This window comes from Artemia sp. Qi Xiang Cuo, chromosome 13 (genome assembly GCF_049724085.1).
Source record: "Artemia sp. Qi Xiang Cuo chromosome 13, ASM4972408v1, whole genome shotgun sequence".
Taxonomy (NCBI): Eukaryota; Metazoa; Arthropoda; class Branchiopoda; order Anostraca; family Artemiidae; genus Artemia; species Artemia sp. Qi Xiang Cuo.
In genome coordinates, this window is record NC_142806.1 from 69710960 (window position 1) to 69732348 (window position 21389).

The following is a 21389-nucleotide window of genomic DNA, read 5'->3' on the forward strand; positions in this document are numbered from 1 at the left end:
ATTCCAAGATAACAAGTGATGTCAATTATAATTCCTGACACTAAAGATCAATGAAGCCCTATTTAAAAATAGAATATTAATTTTTCTCTCTGTCCTAATGAACGTTTATCCCTCAGACCTAAGATTAAAGAAGCCTTAATGTTTCTTAATTCTCCCCTTCGTGAATCAATAATTTTCCCTAGCGATTATGTAAATCAATTTCAGAAGCCTTAATGTTTCTTAATTCTCCCCTTCGTGAATCAATAATTTCCCCGCCGATTATGTAAATCAATTTCTCAGGTTAAGCTAACCAAACAACAAAGAAGCCATGTTTGTTTCATAATTCCTCCATCGTGAATCAATAATTTCCCCTAGCGATTATGTAAATCACAGATTAAAGAAGCCTTAATGTTTCTTAATTCCCTCTTCGTGAATCATCAATTTCCCCGCCGATTATGTAAATCAAGTTCACAGGTTAGGTTAACCAAACAATAATGAAGTCATGTTTGTTTCTTAATTCCCCCATCGTGAATCATCAATTTCCCCGCCGATTATGTAAATCAAGTTCACAGGTTAAGCTAACCAAACAACAATGAAGCCATGTTTGTTTCATAATTCCCCCATCGTAAATCAATAATTTCCCCTAGCGATTATGTAAATCACCCCACAGTGTCATAAATCAATAATTCCCTGAGCGATTATGTAAATCACCCCTCATGCCATTACACGTGGCCAAACAACAACAGATCGATTGACCTTGACCCCCATTAGACTCGATCGATAATCCTTGAATAAATTATGTCCCCCATCGATTATGTAAATCACCCCTCATGTCATTCGCACGTGGCCAAACAACAACAACAACAGATCGATTGACCTTGACACACCCACATTAGACTCGATCGATAATCCTTGAATAAATTATGTCCCGTCGGCATTAAACTAAATTGTAGATTGCAGCAGGGGTGGGTGTCACGATCAATAGGGTCACTTCTACTAAAAGGGCTCATTCGATTGGAAATTCAAAGGTCTATTACCATTATTAATAGTCGAAAATGATTGGAAGGCAACTAACCCCCCTCTCAAGCCCAGCTTTTCCCCAAACACATCCAATTAAAATTTTTAGATATCTATTTTGTTCAACGCAGTTAAAAGTTTTAGAAATTAGGTTTTTGAGGATGATGCCCCTCTCAGAGCCCTCGGGACAAGGGTTAAACGACCCACCCGGGTTATGTTAGAGGCACACGCTCGATACGGAAAAAAATCCGCGAATAGATCGCGAGGCCAACATTTACAGTCTCTTAATTTGGCATATAAAAACCCCATGTTTTGTCGTTTTTCATTGTGTATGTGTTGTCAGGCCCATGTGGTTTAAGAAATTATCTGGGACAAGGGTTGTAAGTTATGCCCTGGGGATATATAAGGTTTTTATAGATATTGATGTTGTAGAAACATCAAAAACAGCTGATTTAATTGGAAATTAGAAGGGCTTGTGCCCGTTTTAATAGTCGAAAGTGATTGGAGGAGAACTAACACACCTCTCACACCCACCATTTCCCCAAACACATCCATTCAAAATTTTGAGATAGCCATTTTGTTCGACGCTGTTAAAAAGTCTGGAAATTACATCTTTGAGGATAACACTCCCCCCACAACCCTCAGGGCAGGGGTTGAAATTTATGCCCTGGGGGCATATAAGTTTTTCTTATAGAAAGTGTTGTCGTAAAAACTTAAAAAGGAATTTTTTGATTGGAAATTGAAACGGCTAGTGCCCTTTTTAATAGTCGAAGGTGATTGGAGGGCAAGTAATCCCCCTCTCACGCCCACCATTTCCCCAAACACATCCAATCAAAATTTTGAGATAACCATTTTTTTCAACGTAGTTGAAACGTCCGGAAATTATGTCTTTGAGGATGACAACCCCCTCACAGCCCTCAGGGCAAGGGTTGTATGTTATGCCCTGGGGCATATATGGTTTTTATAAACGTTTTGTTTAACGTAGTTGAAAGTTCTCGAAAATAGGTCTTTAAGGATTACAACCCCCTCACAGCCCTCAGGGCAAGGGTTGTAATTTATGACCTGGGGGCATATAAGGTGTTTATAGAAAGTGTTGTCGTTGAAACTTAAAAAGGGCTCATTCGATTGGAAATTGAAAGGTCTAGTGCCTGTTTAATTGTCGAAAGTGATTGGAAGGCTGGAAATTTTTATAGTAAAGATCGAAGGGGGTACAATGTATTATTATTATTTTTTTTTTTTAAACCAGGGCACTCAGAATCGAAGGAGTTGTCTTAGGAATTTCGAAAAGGGCTAATTCAATTCAAAATAGAAAGTGATTATGCCCTTTTTAATGGTCTATAGGCACTTGAGGGTCAATAGTCGCCCTCCCACGCCCACTCTCTCATTTGCCCATTATGTTTAGAAACTAAATGTTGCCTTAAGATTAAATCAAAATGCACAGTGTTAATACTAATTCCCAATAAGGCATCTCAGCAGTATCCCAAGAACGATTGAGGGTTTTATGTTCAAACTTTCGGGGCTACTTCTGCTCTTATGTTCAAACTTTCGGGGCAACTTCTACTCTTAAAATTTAGCCAAATCAAAATAGTGTAAGTGTATCCAATGTATCAAAGAAATTAAATAGATTTTTTTGCGAATGGTATCAAGTTTTCTATTTCAGGTCAACTATAGAAGGTATGAAACTAAATTAAACACCACTATTTGTGTCCATATTCTTTAAAGGATGTATGTTTTTAAAAATTGCTGAACATTTTTTTCCAGCATACAAATAGCAGGTCAAACTATAAAGTCTTAAAAAAACTGATAAGATTTAAGCAATTATTTTATTTTTCCCTGAAAAGACTATGTCAATATAAAACGAACAGAAATTAATTAAAAAAAACTTTTTCCACAAAATAAGTTTTTCAAGGAAAAGTAAAGAACTCCGTTAAACCAAAAATGAGCAATAATAAAATCAAATACTCTACAAAACCTAAAACTACCACAAATCAGCATTGATAAATAAATGAGACCTAAAACAAACAGAAATTACAATAAATAACCGAGTCAAACTCAGAACGAGCAGAAATTAACATGAGTAGGGCTCAAAACCGCTATGCCTTCCCAAGGCCAGGACATAATTTACACTTTACTGAAAAAAAAAATACAAATGAATATGAATTGTCAGTTTAATATACATATGCTGATATTTAGTAGTCAAAACGTTAATATTATTTGATTTATTACAGTTATGAAAGTAAAAACATTTATATTGTTTATATAAATGTATCCATTTATAATATATCCAGTCACTAAGACTGGATATATTATATCTCGGAGGAGGGGATTACGGGGAAGGATCTTTCCATGGAGTATTTTTTCTTGGGAGAAGGGACATTTCAATGAAGGGGTTTGCCGGATTTCTCAGCCTTATTTAAAAAAACTGTCAAAAATTAAATAAAAAAACAAGTTTTTTCAATTGAAAGTAAGGAGCAATATTAAAACTTAAATGAAAAGAAACTATTAGGCTACGTATATGAGGGGGTTCACCCCCTAGTCAATACATCGCCCTTTACGCTAAGGTTCTTTCAGTACTTTCAAAAGAACTATCTATTCTAATTAACCGGCCTTTGTTATTCAGGGGTTTTTGATTCGAACAAATGTCGAACTTTAGCGTAAAGAGCGAGATATTAGAAAGGGGACGAACTCCCTAATATACGTAATAAAAACATACGAATATAGAAGTTCATTACGTAAGTAAATTTGTAAGTTACGTCAGAACAAAATTTCGAGAAAGCCATTTAGCCAAAAAAAAAAGTAAAATTAATATGCAAATTTCGTTTTAATTATTCATGTACGATGAGCCAAATCAAAGCTGTCTTAATTCAAAAACTCTCAGAAATTAAATATAAAAAAAACAGTTGGTTTAACTGAAAGTATGGAGCAACATTAAAACTTAAAACGAACAGAAATTATTCCGTATATGAAAGGAGCTGTCCCCTCCTCAACGCCTCGCTCTTTGCGCTGAAGTTTAACTCTGTCTCACAACTTTATTTTTTTTAAATAAAAAAATTTAGCGTAAAGAGCGAGGCGTTGAGGTAGATCGAGTAGATCTACTTAATTAAAAAATTAAGTAGATCTACTTAGATGCAGCATAGCATAAGATGAATACAAAACATACCTGTGATCATTACAGAACGTATTCCTGCCTCGCTGAGTGTTTCGAGAGCTGGTACTGTTTCTTCTTTCAGCCGATTTTCTAGAATAATCAGACCGAGGAAAGTCAAATTATCTTCTAGTTCTTCACGTTGAAGCTTCTCTATTTTCAAAATGCTAGCTTTCACTTCCCTGTGAGCTAAAGCAATGACACGAAAACCTTGTTTTGTATAGTGTTCCAACTTTCTATGAAAATAAGCTGGCACTGAAAAATAATTGATCTTAGAAAAAGAATGTTGCATTCCAATATTTAACCACTCTGTTTTTTAAGTGAACAAACAGCCGCCATAATAGAATTTCTTAGGGTAAGGTTGCCACCATAAATCACCAGATAGGTGATTTCCTCCCCTTTTTAGCTAAGTATATGTGCAGCTGCCCTAACGACGAATCTAAGGGTAGGTTAACCACCATAGATCACCAAACTAGGTTATTTTCCCCCTTATTTAATTTAAAAATTTTGAATTTAAATTTTCTTTTTAAACTTCAAATTGACACCTTAAGTTAACTCGCAGGGGAAAGTTATAATGAAATTTAAGATATTCTAGAGATACATTTAAATTTTTCTTGATATAAAACTAGTTCAATTTTACTCGATTCATTGGATAAAAATACTTTGGTGTAGTGAAAAACTGCTTCGTGAAACTCTTCAGACTGCAGGTCTTTTTAAGTCTATATACAGCTGAGATAAAAGGATTCATTAAAACACGGTTGCCAAAGCCAGTAATTTACCGGTAATTCTTATTGTACAATTGATGGCATTCGATGTTTGGGCAAATTAGTAAACAGGTTAGGGAAAGAAAGAAATTGAACAAAAATTGTGTTTAAAATATGACGTATTTTGAATAAGAGACTACTATTTCAGAACTCATTGATAATATTATATTTTGCAATGATAGTATTTTGCAATAGGTTGCATAGGTTGCATCAAGACATGGCTAATTGTAGACCGAGAAAAGCCAAGACAGATAGTCTAAGTAATTGAGAGGCAAATGCTTAAATGGCTGGGGCACGGGTAAATGGCTGGAGTATGACTCTCTTATTGGACTCGTAAAATGTAAATAAGATTGTAAACCTTTAACCTCAAGAGAATAAATAGAGCTTCCGTGCCATGTATTTGACACAGGCAGAGTTTCGTTTTTAGGGGAACCAAGTTCATTTTGGCAGGGTTCCGAACATAGAATTTGTATTTTTGTTTCAGGTATTACTAGACCATAATCCTACAATTCACATTTCGCATGGATTCCCACGAGCTGTAACCTGTACTAAACTACTAATAGTAACCAAAACGCTACAAAAATTTTGAAAAGAATATATAAATCTAAAGAATATGCTTTTCATGACGATTCCATATATTTAAAATTCATTTAATTTCAAGTTGCTAAGAAAACCTATTGGCTTAAGAAAAATTGCAAAACCTAGAAACAACCAAAAACCGGCGATATAGATTTAAATTGTACCACCAGCTTTAGCATGTCAGAGAACCCTATAGCTGAGATTTCAAGTCCGAGTATCTATCAGAACTACTGAATTTACGTTTTCCAGAGAAGGATGGCCATGGAAGCATTTCCTTCTTCAAAGTTATAAAGCTCATATAATATCGTGACAAGATCCAAAAGAACAGAAACTGAATGTTCAAGCCCCAATTTTATGTTACAAAAGTGACAGTACCATAGAAAAGTGAAAAAAAAAACTTTGACCAAAACTTTTCTAATATACCTCACTGAGATTATTCGTACCCAAAAGCTTTGTCAGTTACTTCACCTCTTTCATATTCAATATCGAAAGAGACTTAAATATTTTCTGCAACTTATAAGTTAAATCTCATCGACAGAAAGCTTTTAAAAAAAAATTCCAGCATTAAGGATTCCAGTGATTCAGTTTTAGAACTTCCCGTGTTACAAACATTTTAGGTGGCAGCCAGTTAGTGTTGTGAATACAAAATATTCACTCTACTGTTCCAACTAGTAAATGATTTGACTGTTATTGGATCTCTAGAGCTGGATTTTTAATAAAATAAATACCATGATCAAAATGATCCCATATAATAGCTTTTAGGGTACTTGTATGAAATACACCTTGCCTAATGTTCTTCTAATATGTTTCTCTGACACTCAATCCTAATGAAATATACCAAAGTAAGATAAAAAATAACTTTAGAAACAAATTTTGGGCTATATATTTGCATATTGAGTGGGGGGGGGGGGGGGGTTAAGTGTAGTGGATCTGTATGCCTATTGTATTAGGTATAAATTTTTTTTTAATATTACGTAGTAAGGATTATTTTCTAACTTCCAGCTGTCCAAATACTTAACCCCCCACCCCCTATTGTATAAATATATACCCCAGATTATATATTTTCCGTCTATTCTGTCACTTTTCTTTGTCTTGCCTCACGCTCAGCTGAAAAACGCTAACGACAGGCGCATGATAAACGGGCGTTATCATGCAAGTATCGTTTTTTTATTAGTTTATATGCAAAGTTTATACCACTTTTATCTTATATTATACAAAGATGTAATCTCATTTACATTCTTTTACATTTTTATTTACTGCCATGAAAAGCTTACTACTCGAAGAAGATTAAAGGCCTTAGTTCTCGTAAAAATTAAGTATTCTGAGCATCAGTAGGTGATTTTTGTGGACTTACTTAAAGATGGTAAGCCAGTTAAAGACGGCAGCCAGTTAATGTTGGAAATACTAGCTATTGAAACTAGTAATTTATTTGACTATTGCCAGATCTCTAGAGCTATTAATTTTTCATCAAAATGATTCAATAGGATCATCAAATGATTCAATTTAACAGCTTTATACATATCTTGTGCTAAAATGTAATCTTATTTAGATCTTACACAGCTTATTTACACTTATTTACAGCCACGAGACATTGTTGGTTTATTGGACTACATTATTGGTTTGTGACTTATTTTATGTCTTGTGGCTTATTATTATTATTGGTGTATCCTTTGTCAATTTATTGGAATGTTCAAGACAATTGTAAGGACATTAATTGATGAGTTTTAACAGGGCCACTTGTCTTGAGATGCCAGGGACAATACCTTTTGGCCCTTGGACGAATTGGTTATTTCAAGACTACGAAGTTTATAGAGTATTATCAGAATTTCGTCAGTGTTGCCACATTGACTCATCAAAACAAATTAGTTACATTTGACAACGCATTGTGTCCGTCAAAATTCAAGCATTAACAATATGTTGATCCCTAAAGAAAAATGCACCTTCAAAGGAAAGCTATAGCTTTTTACACTGTTTGGGTATATGTTTTTAACTGCTTTTGATTTTGTTACCCAAGTTTACTTTTCTCTTTCAATTTCGCGCCATCCATTTTCAAAACTGCATAGCTTCAAATGGAGGTCTTTTTCATAAAAATTTGAATCTTTGTTATTTATTAATTTCAAAGATATATATATATATATGGCTGGGTAAGGTTACACTTACCTAACCCAAAAGATTTTCACAGTCCTTAGTATTTTAAAACCTAAGGAAAGAAATCCTAGCCAAGTGGTTGGCGCGCTGGATTTGAAATCCTTTGTCCAAAGGGCAGGGGTTTGATTCTTGTTTTGGAACGGGGTTCAGTGGCGTGTCTCTGCAAGCTCAGCCGGAGTCAACCCAGCTGTAAATGGTACTTGGAGAAATTTGGGGAAGTTAAGCAGGAAGGGTGTGTGAAAGGACAGGATAGCTGGCCCCCAGCCCCCCATTGCACCTCCTGGCTCAAAGGCCTTGAAACGGAGATCAGTAAAATCGGTTTGGACTCTAAGGAGCTATTGCCAATTGTGAGCGAAATTCAAAATGAGAGCAAAATTCAAGGACCAGATAAGGAATGAACAACTAACAACAATACTTATTTGCAAAGAGAAAAAAACAGCAAAAGAAACTAATCTTAAAAGAGTTTAAAAGAAAAATGCGGAAACTTAGAAAATGGAAGACATCATGGAAGAAGTGAAATCCTTCTACAGAAATGTATTTACAAGAGAGACAGAAGAAGAAAGAGAAAGAGAGAGTGGACGAATTGTTCCAGAAGATTGAATATAATCAATTGACAAAGGAAAAAAAAATAAAATACTGACGGTCAAATTAACAAAAGAAGAAATAAAGAAAGCTATACTGGAGACGAATAACAATAAAACACCAGGACTCGATGGAATAACTTACGAATTTTATAAGACACATATCGAAGAAATCGCAGAACGTCTGACAGATATTTTTAATCATAGGCAGCGCAATAGCGCTGCTTAAGTAAAGAATGATGTTGGCACAATGTATTATTTATTTTTTGTTTTCTTTTTCAATACCAGGGCACTTTGTATCGAAGTAGTTGTCGTAGAAATTTGGAAAAGGGCTCATTCGATTGGAAATTGGAACGGTTAGTGCCTTTTTTAATAGTCGAAAGTAATTGGAAGGCAGCTAACACCCCTTCCACGCCCACCATTTCCCCGTCACATCCAATCAAAATTTTGAGATAGCCATTTTCTTCAGCGTAGTTGATTTCCAGATAGAAATTATGTTTTGAGGAGGACACTCTCCCACAGCCCTCAGGGAAATGGTTTTAAGTTATGGCCTGGGGGAATATAAGAACGATGTTGGCACAATGTATTATTTATTATTTTTTTCCTTTAGGGCACTTTGTATCGAAAAAGATGTCGTAGAAATTTCAAAAAGAGCTCATTCAAATGGATATTGGAGTGGCTTGTGCCCTTTTTAATAGTCGAAAGTGATCGGAAAGCAAATAGCACCCCTTCTACGCCCACCATTTCCCGAAACACACCGAATCAAAATTTTTAATAGCCATTTTGTTCAACGTAGTTGATTTCCAGATAGAAATTATGGCACTCCCCACAGCCCTCAGGGCAAGGGCTGTAAGTAATGCCCTGGGGGCATATAAGGATCTCATAGAAAGTGTTGTCGTAGAAACCTCAAAAAAGCTAGTTCGACTGCAAATTAAAATGGCTAGTGCCCTTCTTAAAAGTTAAAAATGATTGGAGGGCAACTAACCCCCATCTCATACCCATCATTTTCCCAGACAAATCACATCAAAATTTTGAGATAGCCATTTTATTCAACGTAGTTAAAAGTTCTGGAAATTAGGTCTTTGAGGATAACCCCCCCCCCCACCTAGAGCCCTCAGGGCAAGGGTTGTAAGTTATGGCCTGGGGGCATATAAGGTTTTATAGAAAGCATTGTCGTAGAAACTTCAAAAAGGGCTCATTCGATTGAAAATTTGAATGGCTAGTGCCCTTTTTGATAGTTGAAAGTGATTGGAAGGCAACTAACACCCCTTCCACGCCCACAATCTCCAAAAACACATCCAATCAAAAATTTTAGATAGCCATTTTGTTCCACGAAGTTGAAAGTTCGTGAAATTATACCTTTGAGCAGGACACTCCCCCCACAGTCTTCAGGGCAAGGCCTGTAAGTTATTGCCTGGGGGCATAAAAGGTTTTTATAGAAACCGATGTTGTAGAAACTTCAAAAAGGGCTCATTCAATTGGAAATTGAAAGGGCTAGTGCCCTTTTTAATAGTTGTTAACCATTTTCTCGAACACATCCAATCAAAATTTTGAGATATCTATTGTGTTCAACGTAGTTGAAAGTTCTGGAGATTAGGTCTCTGAGGATGACAACCCCCTCAGAGCCCTCAGTGCAAGGGTTGTAAGTTAAGCCCTGGGGCATATAAGGTTTATATAGAAAGTTGTAGTAGAAATTAACGATGATATCGAGATACAGTGTTTGGGGATGATGAAATTAATACCGAAAAAAGGTAGCCCTGAAGACCTCAACAGCTGGAGGCCAGTTTGTATCACAAATTGCGATTACAGAATTATGTCTAAAGTATTAGCAAACCGTCTAAAAAAGGTGCTACCATCCATACTAAGTGTAAATCAAAGAGGAGCATTAGAAAACCGGGAAACAGCAGATGTATTGGCTAATACAAGAGATGTAATAATACAAGCAGGAAGTTGAAAGGAAAAAAAGAAACTAAAGTACAGGATAAAGAGGTATGATATTAAAAAGGCCTTCGATAAAATAAGAAAAAAAATTCTAGTATGGATCATGAATGACTAAGTTTTCCACGAGACATTTATAAAGCGGATGAACAGGATAATTGAAAAAATAGTACAAGTAATCTGTGTGAATAGCGATGTTACGGGAGAATTTGAAGCAGAAAATGGAGTGCGCCAAGGATGCCCGCTGAGTCTTTAACTCTTTGAACAGTGTTTTGACCCTTTACTTAAATATCTAGAAAAGGAAATAACATTATAATATAATAGAAAATGTGGTAATGAAGTTGAACAGTTTTGTGGACGGTCTGACAATGTGCACAGAAACTAAAGATGATTTCAAGGCGGCCCTTCAGTGCATAGATGAATATTGTGACATCTTCAAGCTACAGCTCAATAGAAATAAGAGTGAAATGCTATCATTGGGAGACGAAGCCGAAGAGGTGTGTGAGGGAATTCCGAGAAAGAACAAAATTACAATACTGGATATGTTTTTTCAAAGAAGTTGGAACGGAACGGAAAGTGAAAAATGAACAAATACGATATCAAAATTCAAAAATGCCATTAGACAAGGATATGGAAGAGGTCTGACTGTTTATCAGAAAGCCCAGTATGTGAATACTTATGCTTGCCCAGTTTTATGGTATCTGTCCTTTGTTTCACAACCCAAAAAGACACATCTAAAGCAAATTGTGAGTGCAATTTAACAGTACATATAGAATGAAAAGTTTCCACCTAAATTGAAAACAGACAATATGTTCATACAAAGAAATCATGCAGGCCTTCAAGTCATACATGTGGAATGTAAGATGAAAGAACTTTTCATTAGGCCAATGTTGGAACAAATGATGAGGAAAACAGATTCACCAACAAGTGCTTGGTATGAAACATAGAAAAGAAAAGAAAAGAAATATCCTCCAAAATATAATCAAGCATTCGAAAAAATTTATGAAATAGAAATATTAGAAATATCGCTTGAGATAAGTGGGAAAGTTGACAAAGAAAAACTTAAGGAATATTACAAAAAAAAGAAACAGTTTCTTCCACTATAAATTTGCCTGTTGCAACCTGTTGTGCTTCTTTATGAATAATTTGTTACCCACAGAAGATTCAAAAGTAAAGATGAATATGAGTGGTAGTAATGGACTACGTAAGCTATGCGAGAAAAAACCAGAAACGCAATGTCACGTAATGTTAGAATGTGAAAAACAAGAAACAAATGTAGCAGGGCTGAGGAATTTAATAGCAAGTGTTACAGGTAAAAAAAATTAAGTTAATTTAGATAAACCTGTGTACCTAAAAGTAGATGATGAGACCCATATAAGGACAATAGTGTATATAGTATCGCATTTTTCTCATTACACGCGGAAGCAAAAAGAAAAGCAGAAGGAATATTATGATGTGATAAATCGTGTGGAAACAGAATGGAATACTTTTTGTGTCTTGGTGGGTAAGGATGTGTCATTAAAAATAAAAATAAAAAGGTAAAAGGAGAGTTGATAAAAAATTATAGGGTTTAAAGGTTTAAGGTTTTATATTTATATGATTTTTGTTTTCTCATTTTGTGGTAAAGATTTAGATAGAAGATTAGAAAAGGGAGTTTTCAATTTTGGTATTTAAAAAAAAAGATGGAAATAAATATTTATGGAATAGTACTAGAATTTAAGCTAAATATTTCGAAGTTTTAATTAAGTGTTTGATTTTAGAGTTTAATTAACATTTTTGGATTATAATAGTTAGCTTCAAGATTTGTTTTAGTATTTTTAAGTTCATATATTAGGTAAGATTTAAATGTAATTGAATCTTTAGAATGAATACGGTTTATGATTGAATATAATTTTTGGGAATATAGAAATAATATAGGATTTTGTACCATTAAAAGAAAAATTATAGAGTTTAGATTTAATGTTTTTGAGACTTAGATTATAGAGTTTAGATTTGAAGCCTTAGATTTGAAGAGTTAGAGTTGAGTTAGTGGAATTTATTTTATGTATTGAGGGGGATACGATTCACCTGGATTGTGAAATGTTTGATTTTTTGGAAATTTATTTGAGGATTGTTATAGCTAAGCAATAATGCAAGGCCCAGCGAAAGCAGAATATGAAGAAATGTGATGTATTGAAAAAAAATTAGTGCTATGCTTTTTTTGTTTATGTAAATGTAGTGAAAAGTGTTTTAAGAAGAGTGTAAGTATTTTAAAGTTAAAAAATGTATATGCATTGTAAATTTGTATTTTAATGTTATATGTTACAGGCCTAATGAATGGGAGCAGTCCCTTGCCGCCGTGGGTAGCAAGAATGTGAATTTTGAAATTGTTGTATCGTAAATTAATGGATGGAGAATCGTATGAATGGGGAAATTGATTTTAAAAAAATGTTTTTAGGAAAAAGGTAGATAAAATGTATTAGGAGACAAAAAATTAGGCGTGTGAGGAATTAGAAAGGTAGAAAGCTATGGAATGCCGAGTAAGAGGTAAGGTAGATAAGTAGTAAAGTAAGGGAAATGATAGTGAAATAGTGATGAATTAGATTACAATTAAGCAGGGAGTCTTAGAGTAAAAAAAGAGACAGAAATGAGATTGATTTTTTATTTTATCTTCAGGAGTACCAAAAAAAACAACACCCGGTTAGTTAAAAAAAAAAAAACAACAACAGGGGAGCACAGACCAACCCCGTAGAGCTCTAGTGCGACTTTAAACGGTCAGTAATGGAAAGAGAGTTTGGACGAAACGAATTTGACTCCTCGATACTTGATGTAAAGAGCGAGGTGCAATCAGCTGCTATCTCCAAGTACAATATCATAGGCACAGACAAAAAGAGTACGGGAGAAGAAAAAAAGAGTCTAGTACCGTATTCTCCTTTTACCCCTTTCCTAAGAAAAGAAATAGGACCCTGTAAACACTAGGTCAACTCAGTAAATTTTGTGTATGTTGAGAAACAAGGAAGATATACAGGGTGCCATCTTTAGTGATTTGTCACTATATCTAGTGTTTTTCTTCATCGCATAGTGATTTTTTTTCAGTTACGATTTTTTTCCAAAGAATCAAGCAAGATACGGGGAAATGGATCAAATGAAGCTAGAGTACACACTGAGTTTAAGAATATAGGCTGAGAGGCTCAGTTTTACAAAATATATCGCAAACAGCTTTTTGAATTAACACGACCAACCCAACACATTTTTTTGGCTTGATTTTGAATAGACAATCACAGAATGTAAATTACTGACTAGACAAACTCCAACATACAACTACACTACACATATAGCTGAAGATAAAGCTTAAATCAAACCTGAGGGGGGCTGACACAGCTTTATAATTGCTTCAGGAGAACCTTTGCAGTAGAAATCAAAAGAATCACTGGTCATTACTTTAGTGACAACACTGCTTCGTTGAAGTGATGACGCAAACGGAAATATTTTGACAATTCCTACAGTGTGATCTTCGTTACCCTAAAAAGAGGAAAAAAGCGATTAAATTATTTCATTCTAGATTCAAATGTGTACATACCTTAAGTCAAATGCTCAAGGCCATAGTCACGTGGAATACTTGCCTCAATACCCCTCCCCCTAAAATAACGAAAAAATATTAAGTTATCAATGATGGATCTGATCTTCTAGATACTAATGAACAATTAATTGTAGTGAAAAGATTCGTAGTAACAATATTATTAACTTTACTATTAACTTATGGTTTGCTAGCGAAACGGTCGCAAGTAATGTTCCCATTGATAATCGCCAGGTGTCTGTATGAAAAATATCTATATTGATTTTTTAATATTCTTGAGTACCAAAACTAGCAATAGAAATCCCTGATTTAAGAAACATTTAAACTTCATAGGCATCTAAACTTCAATTAGAACTTCAAACTTAAATTAAAACATTTAAACTTCAATTAGACGACTTCTGCAAAAAATTTGGATCCATAAAGGTCTGACCCTGTGACCAAAGAACAAACTTCAATTCTTCTACATTTCTGTTTGTTTTATAGTCAATTTATTGTCAATAAGTTTTCCATTTTCTAACTGTTTGTAAAAAAAAAAGAAAGGGGGATTTTGCGAATTCTGATAAACATCGAAACTTAAAAAATTTTGAGAGCCAAATCAGAAACAAAACGACAGACCAATCAATAGAACATACAAAGCTTAAGAATACAGGTTACGAAATTCAGACACATATGATGCATTACTGCTTAGTTACGTCATCTAATTATTAGGAGCTAAGATATAAGGCCATCTATGTTATATCCGGTAAAATTCTACTTTAGCTACTTTTGGCTATCTTGGAAAGAGTTTAGGTTAGGAAAATGAAACTTTCAGGTATGGTTCTACAGGCTAAAGTATGTCCCGAGAAGTTATTTTGAAGAACCTACCTCCACTCCTTCTCCCTGTAGAGGGTCCTGAAATTTGCCTACATGACAGGTCTATATCTATTAAAATTTTGACAAAACAATATTTTTCCTTAATTTTCAGTTATTAGTTTCTTATTCTCTGGCTTTAGTTCTGAAAATGCAATTCCTTTTATTCGAGTAGAATTTTAAGCCATATCAATATTTTTTTTTTCAAAATTTAGGTAATGTGTTTGCATATCTTTAAAACCTTATAAATTGGGATTGAGCAAAGTTATGAAGCTGAAAATATTTTTTTTGCACTTCATTTAAGCAGAAGACTTATTTTGCAAGGTTTCACTTTTATTACACACATATTTTTAAAAGTCATCTGAGGTCAGGACCCTCTAGAGGGAGAAGGAGTGGAGGTAGACACTTCAAAATACCTTCCCGGGACATAGTTTAGCCTGTAGATCAATCCCTGAAAATTTCATTTTCCTAACCTAACCATTTTCCAAGATAGACAAAAGTAGCTAAAGTAGAATTTTACCGTTATAACCTGTGTCAGTGCAGCTGAATTTGGGAGAAACGACTATCCTCGTTTCTCTCTTCTTTAGGATTTTCGTTTTGTCAATTCGCCTTAATTTTGGTTTATTTTTTGTGGTCATTTATTGACGATAAAACCTCCAATTTCTAACTTTTTGTTTAAAAACAGTAAGAGGGATTTAACGAATCCTGATAAACATGGAAAACTCTAAGAATTTGAGAGCCAAATAAAATACAGGATGACAGACAAATCAATAAAATGTACTAAGCTTTTTTTTTAAGTATCGGAGAAAACTTTTGGTCCAATCTCTTTCGCACGATCTGCAAAAGTCCTCGATTCGACAACAACAATGCCTTGCCTGATGGGATTTTCGTTTTGTCAATTCGCCTTAATTTTGGTTTATTTTTTGTGGTCATTTATTGACGATAAAACCTCCAATTTCTAACTTTTTGTTTAAAAACAGTAAGAGGGATTTAACGAATCCTGATAAACATGGAAAACTCTAAGAATTTGAGAGCCAAATAAAATACAGGATGACAGACAAATCAATAAAATGTACTAAGCTTTTTTTTTAAGTATCGGAGAAAACTTTTGGTCCAATCTCTTTCGCACGATCTGCAAAAGTCCTTGATTCGACAACAACAATGCCTTGCCCGAAGGCGGGCAAGGCAAGCAGAAGGAGGGCGGGACGTAAAAAGCTTAAGAATGCTTGTTAGGAATTTCAGACACATATGATGAATAATCCCTTTTGAACTTATCTCAGCCGTGTAGCTGCTTGAGAAATGCTCATATCATTATCATTTTGTCGGGAAAGTTTGTTTTAAGAATTCCTATCTTGATAAATAGAAAACAACTCATCTACTTGACCTGCAGCCTGTGATGATCTCTATTAAGGAGATTATTACGAACAAATGTGGTTTGAAAAGGGGTCCATATGGAAGGCCAAAAAGTACAGTCTTTAGAAATCTGTCATCCTTCATCCGTTAAACATGACCCATCTATCTTTACCTTTCTTTAAATATAGCCCTAAAAAGTGCGATCCAACCCCATATGGTTTGTGGTATGGGGCCGATCAAAGTCTCAAAACTATTCTTAGACGATTTCACTCAATAAATCTTCCTTAGTCCTTTGAAGCACAGTCAATTCACAACCGCACTTAATCAGCGTAATTACCGTCGCTTTGAATGTTTTTGGTCTCAAAAAAATTTTCCTGCTCTTCTTAACCCCTTTAATGGTGTAAAAAAACACCCTGTGCCTTGACTATCTCATTTTTTTATCATTTCTACATCTCAGGTAAGTGAAACTTGATATTTTTCCCCTACATCTAACACCACCTTTACAACCTCCTATTATTATGAGTCTAAGCGACAAAGTCTTTTTAATATTAGTTTTCAGTGCTAAGTCTGCTACCCGAACTCTATAAATTTCCACAAATTCATTCTTTTCGCTAACATGTTCATTTAGGACAGTAAAATAGTCTGCATATTCTAAGTCCACGTCAGTCTTACCTTCCCATTTGATGACAAGTATTTCCACAGCTTTGGGCGTGTTCCTTGAGGTAAAGTTTGCCAGGATAATCTATTTATACAGGGACAGGATACAACCCTTCTCAAATCCTATCTCCACATCAAACCAACAACTAACGTCACTTACTATCTTAACTGCCTTAATAAAAGTCTCATTCATGTCACTACCCATTTTTACGTGCTTATTTAGTATACAAAACAAGGTTAGAGGCTTCGCTTCAACTGAAAAAAAAAACCTAGAATGGAAGAGCTCTTACAGTCTTTTCCGGCGGAGTCCCTTTAACTATGGCGTTTATCATCATGTCGAACTTTGAAAAATCGGACCTCTCAGATTCTTCATATGTCCATCCAGATGCTTCAAATACCTGTGAATAAAATGTAGGTTACTTTCTGTATTTGACGCATGTATTATTATTGGGAATTTTTTAGAGAATTTGTAGTGCACGAATCTCTCTTTCCTTACAGTTTATTACCATGAAGAGTTTGATATCATGGATGCAGCAGTAGCTGCAGACAAATAAAGAGCGATCTACAGCTCATAGTGACCGATATTCAAAATACTCTTAAAAAATAAAAGAAAAGAAAGTGTGTATAGGCCACTTAATGTTTGATTCAGTAGAGGAATGAATATTCCAGTTCATCTTAACCATTAAAGATTAGTACGAAAATATATCTATGGAAATTTCCAAAATAATATGAAACCCTTCGAAAATAGTACTGAACCAAAATGAGCTCAAATTGAAGGTTATAAACTAGGAATTTTTGCCACAAAATACTCATAAAATTCTCATATAATCAGACTGTAGGGATTCTAAGACTATGATAAGCGCGAATCAAGTCCAGAATGTCATATGAAAGATCTAAAGCCGAACTGAGAAGCCATGACAAAAACAAAGAGAGAGAAAAATCTCTAGATGAAGAAAATAAACGGGACAACGGCCAGTAGAAGGAAAAGACAAACTAAAATGATTCAGATATTTCGCCTGTATAAAACAAGACATTTTGACAAAATGACATTTGACAAGACATTTGACAAATGACAAAAAGTTTTGCGTACGAAAATTCATAAGAGAAACACACTAGTCAACTTCGTAGATTATATTATGCTCATTATTTTTATATTTATGATATGCTTATTGGTACACAAATAAGGGCTCACTAATCTGGGGTCTTTGTGCGGATGACAATTTGGTAAAAACAAAGAGATAAAAAAAATATCTCAAAATGAAGAAAAAAAACGGGACTACGGCCAGTAGAAGGAAAAGACAAACTAAAATGATTCAGATATTTCGCCTGTATAAAACAAGATATTTTGAAAAAATGACATTTGAAAAGACATTTGACAAATGAAAAAAAGTTTTGCGTACGAAAATTCATAAGAGAAACACAACTAGTCAACTTCGTAGATTATATTATGCTCATTATTTTTATATTTATGATATGCTTATTGGTACACAAATAGGTGCTCACTAATCTGGGGTCTTTGTGCGGATGACAATTTGGTAAAAACAAAGAAAGAAAAAAAAATCTCAAGATAAGGAAAAAAACGGGACTATAGCCAGTAGAATTAAAAAGACAAACTAAAATGATTCAGATATTTCACCTGTATAAAACAAGACATTTTGACAAAATGACATTTGACAAGACATTTGACAAATGACAAAATATTTTGCATGCGAAAATTCATAAGAGAAACACACTAGTCAACTTCGTAGATTATATTATGCTCATTATTTTTATATTTATGATTTGCTTATTGGTACACAAATAGGTGCTCACTAATCTGGGATCTTTGTGCGGATGACAATTTGGTAAAAACAAAGAGAGAAAAAAAAATCTCAAGATAAGTAAAAAAACGGGACTACGGCCAGTAGAAGGAAAAGACAAACTAAAATGATTCAGATATTTCGCCTGTATAAAACAAGACATTTTGACAAAATGACATTTGACAAGATATTTGACAAATGACAAAAAGTTTTGCGTATGAAAATTCATAAGAGAAACACACTAGTCAACTTCGTAGATTATATTACGCTCATTATTTTTATATTTATGATATGCTTTTTGGTACACAAATAGATGCTCACTAATCTGGGGTCTTTTTGCGGATTATAATTTGTTAAAAACAAAGAGAGAAAAAAAAATCTCAAGATAAGGAAAAAAACGAGACCACGGCCAGTAGAAGGAAAAGACAAACTAAAATGATTCACATATTTCACCTGTATAAAACAAGCCATTTTGACAAAATGACATTTGACAAGACATTTGACAAATGACAAAGTATTTTGCATACGAAAATTCATAAGAGAAACACTCTAGTCAACTTCGTAGATTATATTATGCTCATTATTTTTAAATTTATGATATGCTTATTGGTACACAAATAGGTGCTCACTAATCTGGAGTCTTTGTGCGGATGACAATTTGGTAAAAACAAAGAGAGAAAAAAAAATCTCAAGATAAAGAAAACAAACGGGAATACGGCCAGTAGAAGGAAAAGACAAACTAAAATGATTCAGATATTTCGCCTGTATAAAACAAGACATTTTGGCAAAATGACATTTGACAAGACATTCGACAAATGACAAAAAGTTTTGCGTACGAAAATTCATAAGAGAAACACACTAGTCAACTTCGTAGATTATGTTATGCTCATTATTTTTACATTTATGATATGCTTATTGGTACACAAATAGGTGCTCACTAATGTGGGGTATTTGTCCGGATGACAATTTGGTAAAAACAAAGATAGAAAACAAAATCTAAAGATAAGGAAGAAAAACGGAACTACGGCCAGTAGAAGGAAAAGACAAACTAAAATGATTCAGATATTTCGCCTATATAAAACAAGACATTTTGACAAAATGACATTTGACAAGACATTTGACAAATGACGAAATATTTTGCATACGAAAATTCATAAGAGAAACACACTAGTCAACTTCGTAGATTATATTATGCTCATTATTTTTATATTTATGATATGCTTATTGGTACACAAATAGGTACTCACTAATCTGGGGTCTTTGTGCGGATGACAATTTGGTAAAAACAAAGCGAGAAAAAAAATCTCAAGATAAGGAAAAAAACGGGACTACGGCCAGTAGAAGAAAAAGATAAACTAAAATGATTCAGATATTTCGCCTGTATAAAACAAGACATTTTGAAAAAATTACATTTGACAAGACATTTGACAAATGACAAAAAGTTTTGCGTACGAAAATTCATAAGAAAAACACACTAGTCAACTTCGCAGATTATATTATGCTCAATATTTTTATGCTTATGATATGCTTATTGGTACACAAATAGGTGCTCACTAATCTGGGGTCTTTGTGCGGATGACAATTTGGTAAAAAAAAAGAGAGAGAAAAAAAATCTCAAGATAAGGAAAAAAAACGGGACTACGGCCAGTAGAAGTAAAAGACAAACTAAAATGATTCAGATATTTCGCCTGTATAAAACAAAACATTTTGACAAAATGACATTTGACAAGACATTTGACAAATGACAAAAAGTTTTGCGTACGAAAATTCATAAGAGAAACATACTAGTCAACAACGTAGATTATATTATGCTCATTGTTTTTATATTTATGATATGCTTATTGGTACACAAATAGGTGCTCACTAATCTGGGGTCTTTGTGCGGATGACAATTTGGTAAAAACAAAGAGAGAAAAAAAAAATCTCAAGATAAGGAAAAAAAGGGGGACTACGGCCAGTAGAAGTAAAAGACAAACTAAAATGATTCAGATATTTCGCCTGTATAAAACAAGACATTTTGACAAAATGACATTTGACAAATGACAAAAAGTTTTGCGTACGAAAATTCATAAGAAAAACACACTAGTCAACTTCGTAGATTATATTATGTTCATTGTTTTTATATTTATGATATGCTTATTGGTACACAAATAGGTGCTCACTAATCTGGGGTCTTTGAGCGGATGACAATTTGGTAAAAATAAAGAGAGAAAAAAAAAATCTCAAGATAAGGAAAAAAAAAAGGGACTACGGCCAGTAGAAGGAAAAGACAAACTAAAATGATTCAGATATTTCGCCTGTATAAAACAAGACATTTTGACAAAATGACATTTGACAAGACATTTGACAAATGACGAAAATTTTTGCGTACGAAAATTCATAAGAGAAAACACTAGTCAACTTCATAGATTATATTATGCTCGTTATTTTTATATCTATGATATGCTTATTGGTACACAAATAGGTGCTCACTAATCTGGGGTCTTTGTTCGGATGACAATTTGGTAAAAACAAAGAGAGAAAAAAAAAACCTCAAGATAAGGAAAAAAACGGGACTACGGCCAGTAGAAGGAAAAGACAAACTAAAATGATTCAGATATTTCGCCTGTATAAAACAAGACATTTTGACAAAATGACATTTGACAAGACATTTGACAAATGACAAAAGGTTTTCCGTACGAAAATTCATAAGAGAAACACACTAGTCAACTTCGTAGATTAGATTATGCTCATTATTTTTATATTTATGATATGCTTATTGGTACACAAATAGGTGCTCACTAATCTGGGGTCTTTGTGCGGATGACAATTTGGTAAAAACAAAGAGAGACAATAAATCTCAAGATACAGAAAACAAACGGGAATACGGCCAGTAGAAGGAAAAGACAAACTAAAATGATTCAGATATTTCGCCTGTATAAAACAAGGCATTTTGACAAAATGACATTTGACAAGACATTTGACAAATGACAAAAAGTTTTGCGTACGAAAATTCATAAGAGAAACACACAAGTCAACTTCGTA

General features: G+C 34.0%; 1 protein-coding gene across 1 annotated transcript in view; it reads right to left on the bottom strand.

The window, feature by feature from the left end:
* The window catches only part of LOC148945594 (polyamine-transporting ATPase 13A3-like), a 217226-nt gene that overhangs the window by 110953 nt on the left and 84884 nt on the right, over positions 1–21389 (bottom strand). The window contains exons 13-15 of the mRNA XM_089099558.1: positions 16857–16964; positions 13493–13652; positions 4157–4396 (exon numbers count right to left, since the gene is read on the bottom strand). Coding sequence (XP_088955684.1) covers positions 4157–4396; positions 13493–13652; positions 16857–16964 — 508 coding nt within the window. The remainder of the gene's footprint in view (positions 1–4156; positions 4397–13492; positions 13653–16856; positions 16965–21389) is intronic.